The sequence below is a fragment of the Chenopodium album genome, chromosome 24 (genome assembly GCF_948465745.1).
Source record: "Chenopodium album chromosome 24, dcCheAlbu1.1, whole genome shotgun sequence".
Taxonomy (NCBI): domain Eukaryota; kingdom Viridiplantae; phylum Streptophyta; class Magnoliopsida; order Caryophyllales; family Amaranthaceae; genus Chenopodium; species Chenopodium album.
In genome coordinates this window covers 14414623-14427268 of record NC_137857.1, presented here as the reverse complement: position 1 = coordinate 14427268, position 12646 = coordinate 14414623, and the positions used below count along the sequence as shown (strand labels likewise).

The following is a 12646-nucleotide window of genomic DNA, read 5'->3' as shown; positions in this document are numbered from 1 at the left end:
GGATGAGAGGAATGTAAAAAGGAGATAAGGAGAAGGGAGAAAAATGTGGCTTTCCTTGTTTTAGGAAGAAAAATGCTTTCCACCAATGGGAAAATTATTTTCCACCCATTTACAAACCAAACAAAGGAAAATGGGGAAATTATGAGAAAATCATTTTCCATGAAAATAATTTACATCAAACCAAATGAGGCCTATATAGCTGGCACCATGTTCACTTTCTTCCTCCAATTTCTCCATATCTAGAACTCCTATTTTTCTAAATTTCAAAATCCCTAAAAAATTAACAAAAATACTAATATCTAGGGGAAATAAAGCTCTAATTCCAACAAAGGTGGCATCAACAGCAAGAGATGAGAACATACACATGGCGAAACTCACCGAGTTATGGATAGGGTCATCCACTTTAATTTTAAAATTCCTCCCATTTGATGAACTGGCCACAAATTACACAAGTACACAACAATTGAATAGTATTATAGTATACTTGGTAGAAATCAATTGCAAAAACTAAAATCGCAATTGAATCAAATTACCTTCCTTGATTTATATTAAAGCAAGAGTGAGAAAGAGGGAAGAAAAACATAAGTCACATGTTTTGCACAAGGGAGGTCAATGCCAGAAAAGACCTAATCAATACTAGAAAGTAACCCTTGGTTGTCTTGAACAAAAAAAAAATTTACAATCAAGTTTTAGTTGCCAAAAAGATTTTATAAGATTTTTCTCAACAAAAAAGTTGTTTTAAATGATTTTTTCTGATAAAATTTCCTTAAGAAAAAATAGTTCTTATATAAATTCCTCAAATGTCATATCACTTGACCTATACTATATTTGACAAGCTTTTAGCGGACAAATTACAAAAGTGAAATTACCAGAAGCATAAAGTACAAAAACAATTCACGCAGTCATACCAGAATTTTATAACTAAAAAACACCCAAAGAGTGGCGTCTTAATAGAAAAATAGTTGCACAAAGTGCCTGGGAGGAGGGTTGATTAAGGGGAACTTTGCAGGGGCTCTGTTGCCCCTACCACAACAATGCAGTTGAGAGATCAAACTAGGGAAAAGGACATTTTCCAGTCAATAGAATTTCCTCGGTTCACATCGTTTGACAGTGTTGTAAGCACAAAAGCAATATCGACAGTGGAAAAACACTTTGCCAATACTTCCGCCTAATGTGCTCAACTCAACAGCTCAGCTCGTGAACTTCTGCACCAAACTCAGTGCACAATATGCATTGCTATTCAACACCAGAATAACAAGGTACAGTGCCACATGAACCACGTCACTTGAACAGAAAAATTATGATGTGTACTCGAAAGGCTGTGGGGGTTGAGGTTCCTCGTCAACAGCCATGGCAGCCACAGTTCCCTGTTGCACTGGTGCAGTGGACCCAGCAGCAGCATTTGTTGCTGCAGAAGCAGGTGCATCTGTAAGAGACAACACCTCTGGCTCCTCAGGACGCAAATCTTTCAGAAGGACAAAACCAGAGGCAGCCAACTTCACAGGCATATATCTGCTTCCCTCTAAAAACTTGATGAATTTCTCTTGAGCAGGAACCACCCTAGCAGGATTAGTTAAGGTTTCAAAAGAAGGTTCAGGCTCAACCTTTTTTTCTGGTACATTATCAACCTGCCAATTGCAAAGAAACAAACCACGTCAGATGAACCAGTAACCCAGAAATATAAACAATAATGAAGTGTGAAGCTTGAGTGACATACCAGCATAGAGTCTCCCTCCTCCGTAGACGACTTTCCTTTTCCAGTGACAGACGTAGAAGCTGAGGGCTCTGACCCAACAGCCTTCTCTTTCAATTCTGTCTCCTTTTTTGCTCTAGCTTTGGCCTTTGCTGACGTTGATAATACAGCAGTGGGGAGTTTCACTGCCGATGTAGTGGTGGGCACAGATGTTGGCTTTGGATACTCAAACAAAGAGGGTTTTGCATGAGACAAAAACTCAAACTTTGGAACTTTCAAGTCATAGTTCAGCCCAACAAAAGCTGTAGGGGAGAATGACAAGCTTATGAAATATATTAGAGGATACCAGTACCAAAACTGGCTAAAAACAGCCAGACCAACCACCGCAGTAATTTTATCATGTTTGGACTTAGATAGCAGCCTAATTGTCACATTCCTTCCACCCGCATCAAGAATCCCAGACGCCAAAATAGCTCCCATCTTGCTCATGGTATCTTCATGCTTGTCAAGAATTATCTTCTCCAATTGTCGCCTAAAAAAGAATACTATATGATAACGGAAATGAAACTAAGAGAAAAGGACAAAAAAAGGAGCTGATAGATACAATTATTACCTAAATGTTCCAACCCGAGAATCCATAGCTTCAGTAATCTGAACCATAACCATGGCCATAGCAATCAGGGCACCTTGCCGGACAAAATCAACGACATCCGATGTCAAGGGCTCTAACAGAGATATGGCCTCGCTCAGACCAGTGCCGGCACAAGAAATGCCAACTGCCAAGGCTGCACCGTATCGAACATGTGGATTGTAGGACTCAGAGAGCAGGGACACAATTCGAGGTGTCTGTCAAGATAAAACCACTCAAGTGTAAATTTTAACAGAAAACAACAGCTACCAGATAGACCAAAAGACCATAAAACATCAAAGTACTTAAATAGTTAAATCTGCAGGTTTTTAGTATACTACACTTCAATCCCCAAGATATTCAAGACTACCTATTCATTAATATGAACCATCAAAAAAATTGAAGCAAAATTTTATTTATACACTAGGTCAAGCATGTATAGCATTTGAATATTATGGATCTAGAATAGGTAAAAAATAAAAAGTAGAATTTTAAATTGGAAAATTTGTCAAGAATAAGCCAACCATTGCTTGGTTAGCTCAAAATAAGCCAACTTTTCATTTACCTCATAATAAGTCAACTTTCATAATATATTTCTCAAAATGACTCAAAACCTGTTAGCCTTAAAGGTAACCGGTTGTTTAAGTAAAGAATGACACGTGTCATTATGCGGTTGGTTCTTTTATAAAAAAACTAATTAAGATTTATTTTTTGATTAATTATTAAAAATAAAACTTTTTTTCAATTAACAATTTAATAATATAACAAATACACAAAAACTTCCCAGCCACCCACTGCTAGACCACCCCCTGCCAGAGGCCGACAGCCGGCAACTACCTCTCCCCAGCGGCCTCACCCCTCCCTTTCCCCATTCCCCTTCCCGTTCATCCCCTCCCTGAGTCCCCATATACGTTTGTTTATCAGCCCTCCTCCCAATTCGACAACCCTAGTAACCCCCTTTTTTTTCCCTGTCGTACCCCCTGCCCTTCCCGCCGTTTCGCAACCCTATTAGCCCGATTCAGTCGGATTTCCCAGCTATGTGGGTAGTTAGGTGGGTTTTCGGTGTTGTTGGAGGGTTTCAATGGTTGTGCGGGGCTCACTGTCCACCATGAGGGTTTATGACAACGGTTGTGATGAGGTTTTCATTCGGGGTGCGAAAGCAAGAATGGGGTAAAGGGAGGAGTGGGGTTGCCACCGCCGAGGGAGGGAGGGAGGGGGTTGGCCAGCCTCCAGCAAGGGGGGCTGGCAGTGTGGGTGATGAAGAGGTGACTTAGGATTTTTTTTTAAGAAAAACATACCATCTATACTATATCTTAAACGGCGTTCCTGTTAAAAGAATGGTGCCACATGGCACTCTTCAAAGTATATGCGTCATGTCACAATGCCACATCACTATTCAAAGTATATGCGCCACGTCAACTTGCCACTTCATTTAACAAAATAAAATATGCTTTGAGCTAAATTCGAACACATAACCTCCGATACATATAGGTAACACATTTACCATCTCAACCAACTTTTATTAGTGTTTCAAATTACACATAATATTATATATTTATATATTCCTTTTCATTAATAAAGTAAATTAGAGGTAATGTTATTCATTTATTTTTCACAAGATTAGATATTAATACATACGAGGTAAAAAAAAAAGTGACACCCGAGATAACACCAGATTCACAACACACACTACACAAACAGTCGAAAATAATTATTTAATTAAAGAAGTACACAAAATAGCAAACCGAGGCATCGTCCAGCACACACACTGTTTAGTAATTATATATTTTTAAATTATAGATATACATTTAATTAAAATCAATTAATTATTCTTTTATTAAAAAAATGACTTGTTTGGTAGGTTGTAAGTCATTTCACCTATTAAAATAAAATACCCCTTAAAAGTCGACTTATTCTGAGTTCATTGAAAAGTTGGCTTATTTTAAGCTAACTACGCAAAGGTTGACTTATTTTTGACAAATTTTCCTTTTAGATTTATAAAAAAAAAAAATTAAAACCGACTGGTGTAAGCTTAAGGCGTGCAATAAGGAACCGAGAAGTAATAAATAATATATATCCTAGACTTTGTAGCTTTGCAAATTGATTATGTTATTCTTGGGATTAGTAGGAAAGGAAGGACCTTTATAGGGCCAACTTGCTAAGTTATTCTTTATGTTTTGCATGTAGAACATTTAGACAGAAGGGTACAGAGGGCTAGAATATGAATAAAAGTAGTCCACTTTACTGCCCTTTGGAGCTATCCTATAAATTGTTACCCAACATCAGCATGACTGACTTGATACATGTCTTTACAATGCTCTTCACAGTAGTATTTATCCTCTATCATTATACCTTTTTATAGCAGTTTCTTTCTTATCAAAAACAAAGAATCTAGAGAAAAGGTAAAACCAACCTGTTCTGGTTCAGAATACAAGACAAAACCAAGGGCCAAGACTGCAGTTCGCCTAACATCATCACTCACATCTGACACTGCAAAGTGTAGCAGCTGCCGGATGGCCTTGTTATTTGATGTTCCACTGTAAGCCAAAGCCAATGCATACATACCACCATAACGTATTATAGGATCTTGGTCGCGAGTCATTTGCTCAATAAGTGTGTCAGCTTCCTCTTCTCTTCCATAAACTGTAAGAGCTATACCTAACGCCAATCCCCTGGAAATGCCACGTAATCATATGAGAAAACAGGGATGATTACAAAATAATACAACAGATTATACAACTAGCTTTACCTAATTATCTTCTCATGCTGGGTTTCATGTGCATAAGCAAGCATCTCACCAGCCTTTTCACTAGCTGTACCAACCATAAGCAATCCCATGCTGATGCCAGCAGCTTCACCAGCAACAGCGCTGTCTGTATAGAGCACATTTTTTATGTCCTCAAATATATCTTCATCAGCTGTTCCAAGAGCTGCTAATCCTAACCCTAAGCAGGCACCATGTTGTATGACCTGTAATAACAAGATTTATACACAAATTTAGTGTATTTAATCAAACTTTACTAAGTGGGAAGACAATTACACTTTCATCAAACAAAATACCACACCTCAACATTAGTACTGCGTAGGCTATCACGAAGGAACTGTTTGATACCCTCCCCATGGTTAGCATGAATCAAACCAAGAGCATACAGTGCTCCACCTTCAGAGTATGGACTGCCACCACCTCCAGCCCCACCCTGTGGCAAGTAAGGCGCCATTAGTGACCGGCCCTGTTGCAAGTGGCCTCTGTGAATAACACCCAATCCAGCAGTTGCACTGAACTTGGCCCAGTTAGTGGCCCTGCTTAGCCAGTCCTGACAAATAAAGTAAAAAAAACAGTTAAGAGTACAACACTTTCTAATTTTTGCAACCAACTGCCATTGCCTATTGGGTAAAAATGAAAAAATTACCAAATTCTCCCTTAGAAAAGTATCCACTGTAGTACCAGCATGCATAATTGCATTCGCATATATGGTTGCACTGTGACAAACACTATTTCTCATCTCAACAGACTGCTTTATGGTCTTGAGAATCAGGAGGTCTGACCTAAATCCCAAGAAATAAAAATAAAAAGAGAGATTAAAAGCAGAACTTAAGATAATACATTAATGTGTTGAACAGTACAGAAAATGCAATGTCTTACTTGTTGTGACTATATAGAAACTGCAGAGTCAGCTGGATGGAAGTCTCCCCAGACAATATCCCTTTAATTTTGGTCAATCTTTCAGCATACCTAGCCTCAGCAGGATCCACTTCACTCACAACTGATTCAGAGACTCGTGTCCCTTCATCCATTTGCACATCCTCAGAAGCAGTTGTATTTTCAGTCTGAGAGGGCTCTGGTTCCCTGGATATGGGCACCTCTGGAGAAGATAATTTTGGCTTTGAAAGACGATCCCTCACGTTTAACAGAAAAGCCTGATGCTCATTTTCGACAAGATCAAAAGCTATTTGGAATGAAAGCAAAGTATCTTCCAAATTCTCTGCACGGAGAAGCTTTTCCAGAATGCTGGCAACAACTTCCGGTTGATCCAAAAACATAAGACACTGACAAATGCTCAAATAATCTGGGGATGGCAACTTCTGATACACTCTAACAAGCAGACAAAGCACCTGAAAAGGCAAAACAGGTTAATATATACTAGCATAAGATAGATGTGGTCCCCCCCCCCTCTTTGTTTCCCCAACATGCGGTATTTCCTGATATCAATATCAACAAGCAATATTTTCTAGTGTCTGGAAGAGGATACTAACCACATGGACAGTTTCTATACCAGGAACCAACCATGAGATTTAAACAAGACAAAATGGGTATCCAATCATATGCCAACTTCGAAAATAATGCAAGTAAAATTACATTTAAAAATGGGTACCCAATGGTATGCCAACTGTAAAACTATTACAAAGATGCAGGATGTCACAGAAAAATTTAGCACACAATACCCATTAGACTAACTTTAATATAGAAGAGAGCATGCAAGAACAGGTAGCCTAAGGAAATGTGATACCAATCAACATGGTATACCACTACAGATAATCAAATTCTATTCAATGTCATAGCAAAGGAAGCCATATCTGAGAATGTAATTCCAAAATTAACATTGTAATTCTGTTGTAATGCAAAACCACGCAGGCTCAGAAATCCATAATATAATAGTAGAAGGAAAAAATGCATAATATATCCGATAATCATGAAGCATGACAATTCTAATTAGAAAGATTGTGGTTCATTACTACTCCGCTATGTGGCACAGACTCCAGTTTGGGTGTCGTATCGTACCCAAGTATGGATCAAAGGATCCGATCCTCCAATTCAAAAATTAGCCGATACGGAGATACAGTCAAAAGGGTGTCTTGACTAATTTTTTGGACATGGCTGGTATGTAGAGTTTTGGGAAATTTTTTAGATAATTAAAATAGGTAGTAATAATTATCAATTAATATAAAAGGGTATATAACAAAAAATGGTACTCTGTAATAATTATCATTGGTACTGTTGTCAAAAAAAATATAATTGGTACCAAAAAAAATAAAACGCCCAAAGCCAAAATGATATACATGACACATTGGCACATGATATTAAGTCTATTCACGTGCTTTATACACCTATATAAAGAAAATACTCAAGAGTAAAGGTAAAAAATAATAAAAACAAAAGGGAATTCGCAGACAGCCAAACAGCTGTCCCACCCACTTTTACCTTCCCAAATCAACAGCTGTCCCACCCTTACCCCATTATTAACGGTTGTCCCACCCAAATTCACCCAATAAGCTCTCTCTCTCTCTCTCTCTCTCTCTCTCTCTCTCTCCCCAGGACGTGCGTCGTGTCAAGTCGACACGTGATACTCTAGGTTGAGGAGGGTGTCAGGGTAACAAAGCTACTCTCTGTCCACGAAAAATCTTCCAATTAAGCTTTGGCATGCATATTAAGGAATTTAGTAGGTTGAGGTGAGAGTGTGAGGGGAAGAGGAAGAGAGTTATTGGAGGGTCCACTTTACATGGGTTGAATAGGATAATTTTTTATTTTAAGTAAAAAGATCATTTGTGACAATTAATGAATGCTTTAAATAGTCCTACTCATGTTCTAATATCAGTTTGCCTAATGTATGCCATTGACATATGTTAAGTTACAACAAAACAAAAAAAAAAAAATATTTTTCTGCAACTTTACACAAAAAACCCTGTTAAATAAGGGACTGGAATACACAATAAAAGGAATCTAACAAGATCCCTCGTGCCCATGTTTGTCTTATCTATAAATCACAAAAGCTAGTCAAAGTAGAGTATTTGAATAGTGTCAAAAGTTAAAACGTGTCAACTACTAATAATTTTGTTTTTACTGATTACGAAAAAATTATCTCTATGTTTTTTTTTTCTTAATTATGCAAACCTGCTAGATAGCATTAAGATAGATATGCTAGAACAAGAAACAGGCTTGTCACATTAGTTATGCATGCAATGGTAATTAGTCTGCTTTTTATGTGGATTTTTAAGCAAAGAAAAGAGTAGAGATTTCTTTTTCCTTTGAAGTTTTCAGGCTTAAAAGATCTAAAAGATGGTAAAATTTAAAGGCAGTGCAAGAGAAGGTGATTCAAAGGTGACATCTTCTTTGGTAGTGTTTTGTACTGAAAACTTGGAAAACTCTTATATTGGATTAATCAATATATTCCTATTCAAGTGAGGGGGGAAGAGGGAGTCGAGATGGACAGCAGAATGGGAGGGGAGGGAACTAGGGACGCTGAAAACTTCAAAAGTGAAAACAAAAGATATGACCATAACCTTAAAAACAAGAGCATGGGCTGAGATATAGATTGACATGCTCAAAAAAAATTGATCATGTACAATTATCTATTTTCTACAAGAAACATTTATAATAAAATTAGTGTTCACTTTCCCACCCCAACTCACCCGAAAAAGGAACAGGAGCAGTGGTAGTCAAGAATGTGTTTTTATGTTGCAGTGTAACATTGTATCACACAAAAACACATGCAGATTCAAACTTTGTCAAATCAATCCTATAAAAGTATAAAACTATGTCATACTAATACCTATAAAGAAAAAATGTGATTAAAAAAGAAAAACAGTCTGCTACATGTCATTCATCTAAAGCTATTCCAAAAGTAACGATTACGACCCATGGCAAGAATTCTATTTATTTATAATCCAGAAAAAGTAAGATTTAACAACCCTTTACAGGTGGAAATCACCATAGTTTGCAGCTTTAACACCTTTCCTTGTTTCTGCACAAGAGGCAGGGGCGCTATGATTCTGTAAACTTAGTTGTTTCTCTAGTTTTCTATACAGGATGGCATGGTGCAACAGACAATGGAGCAAGAAAGATGTATTAACTGGCCCCATTATGACAATCCTAGTCACCATTCCATGCAGAGCATATAATGAAAAACAGTAACAAGTTCATAAAGCAATATCTGATATGCTAAAATCCCAGTTTTATATGACCAGCATGATAAAATTCTCACCTCCTGCCGATATTCTCTGCGACTAACATAGGAATGGGAAACATTAATGCAGTATGACAGACTTCCAGGAGCATTATCACTCCTCATTATAGCCTCCTCAAGTTTATCTAATCGTCGGCACTCAATTGCCATTCCCATAGCTTGCTGATACCTTCCATCTAAAATGCACCTAATAAAAAAAAGTACATTTAATAAGAAACAGTAAACCACAGAAGCATAGAGTATAATATGCACAAAAAGGAAAATTCATACTTCTCCAACATTCTCTCCACAATTGCCTCTAGCCTGGGGTCAATGTTGACAGCTTCTTCCTTCGATTCTGCTGCTTTATTTCTAAGACTAGCATACTCATCAATGGCTTTGTCTGAAAGAATGAAAAAAATAGCGTTAATCAAGGGCCAGTCAAGTTCCAGCAATCTCCAACAACATTTTTTTATTTAATGAAGAAAGCTATTAGTCACCAAGAATCATTACTACATATAAGAGAAGCATAATTACCGAGAAGGGTCCTAACATAATCAGAATCCTCAGAAACATCAAATAATGTCCCAGCTCCCAGTGCATATGCCAAAGAATCATTCAGTTCACCCAAATAATAGAAAACCTGCAAAGAGAGCAAACATAAGCGCATTATCACATTGTGCAGTAAAGGAAAACTCCAGCTAAAGGCTCAATTCGATTGCCACTTACTAGAAATGTTCCGAATACTATAATAAACGCAGCAACCAGATACATCTCCAAACTCCAGCTAAAGGCTCAATTCGATTTACACTTACTAGAAATGTTCCTAATAATTTAATAACAGTTGCAAACCGATATATCTCCAAACTCCAGCTAAAGGCTCAATTCAATTACCACTTACTAGAAAGTTTCTAATAATTTAATAAAAGCATCGACCAGATATATCTCCAAACTCCAGCTAAAGGCTCGATTCGATTTACGCTTACTAGAAATGTTCCTAATAATTTATTTATTTTCGTAATTCTTCAAGAATACATGCATAGTAAACTAATACCTCCATTTCAAATTATTACTACTCCCACTTTTTGTCAAATTGTTGCAAATAATTTGAAATGGAGGTGTAGGTTAAGATTGAAGATTTACCTTAGAGACAACTAATCCGGCCAATGGTCGCTGAGAGAATTCTTCATCTTCATACAAACTTTCTCTGAAATAATAATAATAATAAAAATCATAAAGAAAAACTACAATTTCAAGCAATACAATAGAATAGAGCAAAAGAAAACGAAAAAACCCCAAATTAGAAAAATCAAACCCTAACAGATCTAAAGCAATGAACCCTAAAAAACAAGGAATTAGAGAAATACATGAGAGGAATGCTAGTTGAGATCTCAGGCCATAGAAATTGAGCGTAAAGGTTGAGATTAGAAAGAGCATGAAGCTTCAGAGCAACTGAATTCTCGCTCAGCATAGCGAGCATTGCTCCTGCCGAACTCACCAAGGTCGCCATTGGAATTCAATTCAAAGATCTTTCGGAAACCCTAACCCCCAAATTCAACAAATAACCAAAGAAACAGCAGAAAATCAAGAAACCAACTTTACTCTACAAGACGACTATATTCCAAACTTCTTTTCGACTTTTGGATCTTAAACATTTATACGAAGTAGTTTCTTTTCCAACAAGCCAGAATGCACTGTGGTAAACTGTGAGAAATGAAACGAGTAGTGCTTACCGGTAGAGGTGTCAAAAGCACACCCGACCCGAAACCGACCCGAAAAATATTCGATTCAAATTTGGACTCGCGAGAACATAATAATTTAGTATGACTCAACTTTAAAAATTTACCCGACCCGACTTGGCCATATCAGACCCGATCCGATTATCCGAACTAACACCCCTACTTATGGGGCGTTTGGTAGGAGTAGGACACTAGGACCCTAGGAGGGATGCGATTAAGAGGGATATAAGGACGTGGGATAAAGAAGTGGGATTAATAGATGAAATTAAGATAAAAATAGTGTAGTCCGTATTTCATTATTTGGTATAGGTTGGGAACTTGGGATTATATTGGAATAGCTAATAAAATACAAATTTACTCTTAGTATCATTATCATTTCTTCACTCTTTTCTTCTTTCTCTATCATTAAGGGTAGAAATGTATTTTACCCATTAAATTTAATTCTCATTCCTTATACCCCTTAGTTATTAATTTGGAGGGATACCTCCATATTTTATCCCCTCCTAATCCCCATCCCTCTAAACAAAAGACTTCTTAAATCCCTCCTCTTTTATCTTATCATCCCTCTTCCATCCCTCTAACCAAACACCCTCTTAATGTATAACTGAGATATGATAAGGTAAACTCACTATTTTTGTGTTTGCTCTCCAAGCTTCTCTTTGGTGATAAACGGTGAAGTGAAAGGCTTTTTCCCTGGGAAAAAAGGGGTTGAGATAGGGTGATCCCTTATCTCCCTTATTGTTTGTGATCTACATGGAATATCTGACAAGAATTCTTCATAAAGTGGGTGGCTCAAAAAGAGTTTAGCTTTCATCCTAGATGCACTGGGATCAAGCTTAATCATCTTGTCTTTGCAGATGATTTAATTGTGATGTGTAAGGGGGAGGAAAAATCTACTGACTTGCTTCTAAGAGGTTTGGCTACTTTTGCTGCAGCCTCTAATTTGATAGCAAATGGGGGGAAGTCCAATGTCTTCTTTTGTAATGTGCAGCGGGATATGAGAGATATAATTATCAACTCTTCCGATTTTAAGGAAGGTAGTTTACCTTTTAGGTATTTGGGAGTGAATGTTAATGCCAAAAAGCTTTCTGTAGGGAATATTTCAAGCATTATCCCAAACTTAAACCCCACTGTGATCATACACTTAAGCATGGTGGTGTCCAAAAGGAAAAAAACAAGAGTAAAAAAGTCGCCAACAAGTTTTAGGAACTTGTAAACCGTTCACAGGGTGAAGGTTACACCCCTTAACGATCAATGAGATTGTCAACTCCAATAGGTCTGGAACCATGACGGGTGTTCAGGGATGAGGGTACGAATCCAATCTAAAAGTGAAAGAATCTGCCCTGTTTGGGGTATTTTTACCCCTGACACTTGGACCAATAAGGGCATGCCACGTGTTAGAGGCTGGCAAGTCACCTCTGACCAATCTCCAGATAACACGTGGCGATCCCAGATATTTCCTCAGAATTGCGGCCTTCAAGGGCCCAATTCCCCAAATCCGCTCTTTTGCGGCGCAGCCCATCTGGCCTAGGTCAGAATGAAGGGCACTTTTCCCAATGACCCTAAAATAGGGAGATATTCCCCCATTTTGGGGACATTAACAATTCACAATCATTTATTACACCCCATTTCTCTCACATTAGAG

At 37.7% G+C, this 12646-nt stretch overlaps 1 protein-coding gene across 1 annotated transcript; it reads right to left on the bottom strand.

Annotated features, from left to right (window-relative positions):
* Nucleotides 1–893: 893 nt before the first annotated feature.
* On the bottom strand, nt 894–10916 carry LOC145611105 (26S proteasome non-ATPase regulatory subunit 1 homolog A-like). Its single transcript, XM_081666343.1, has 13 exons — nt 10630–10916; nt 10406–10469; nt 9800–9905; nt 9554–9665; nt 9302–9470; nt 5965–6434; nt 5732–5867; nt 5387–5635; nt 5071–5291; nt 4735–4993; nt 2307–2539; nt 1718–2225; nt 894–1628 (listed from the first exon to the last, which is right to left on the bottom strand). Exons 1-13 carry the CDS (start codon nt 10770–10772, stop codon nt 1299–1301), a joined length of 3000 nt encoding a protein of 999 aa, XP_081522469.1. The 5' UTR covers nt 10773–10916; the 3' UTR covers nt 894–1298.
* Nucleotides 10917–12646: the final 1730 nt, after the last annotated feature.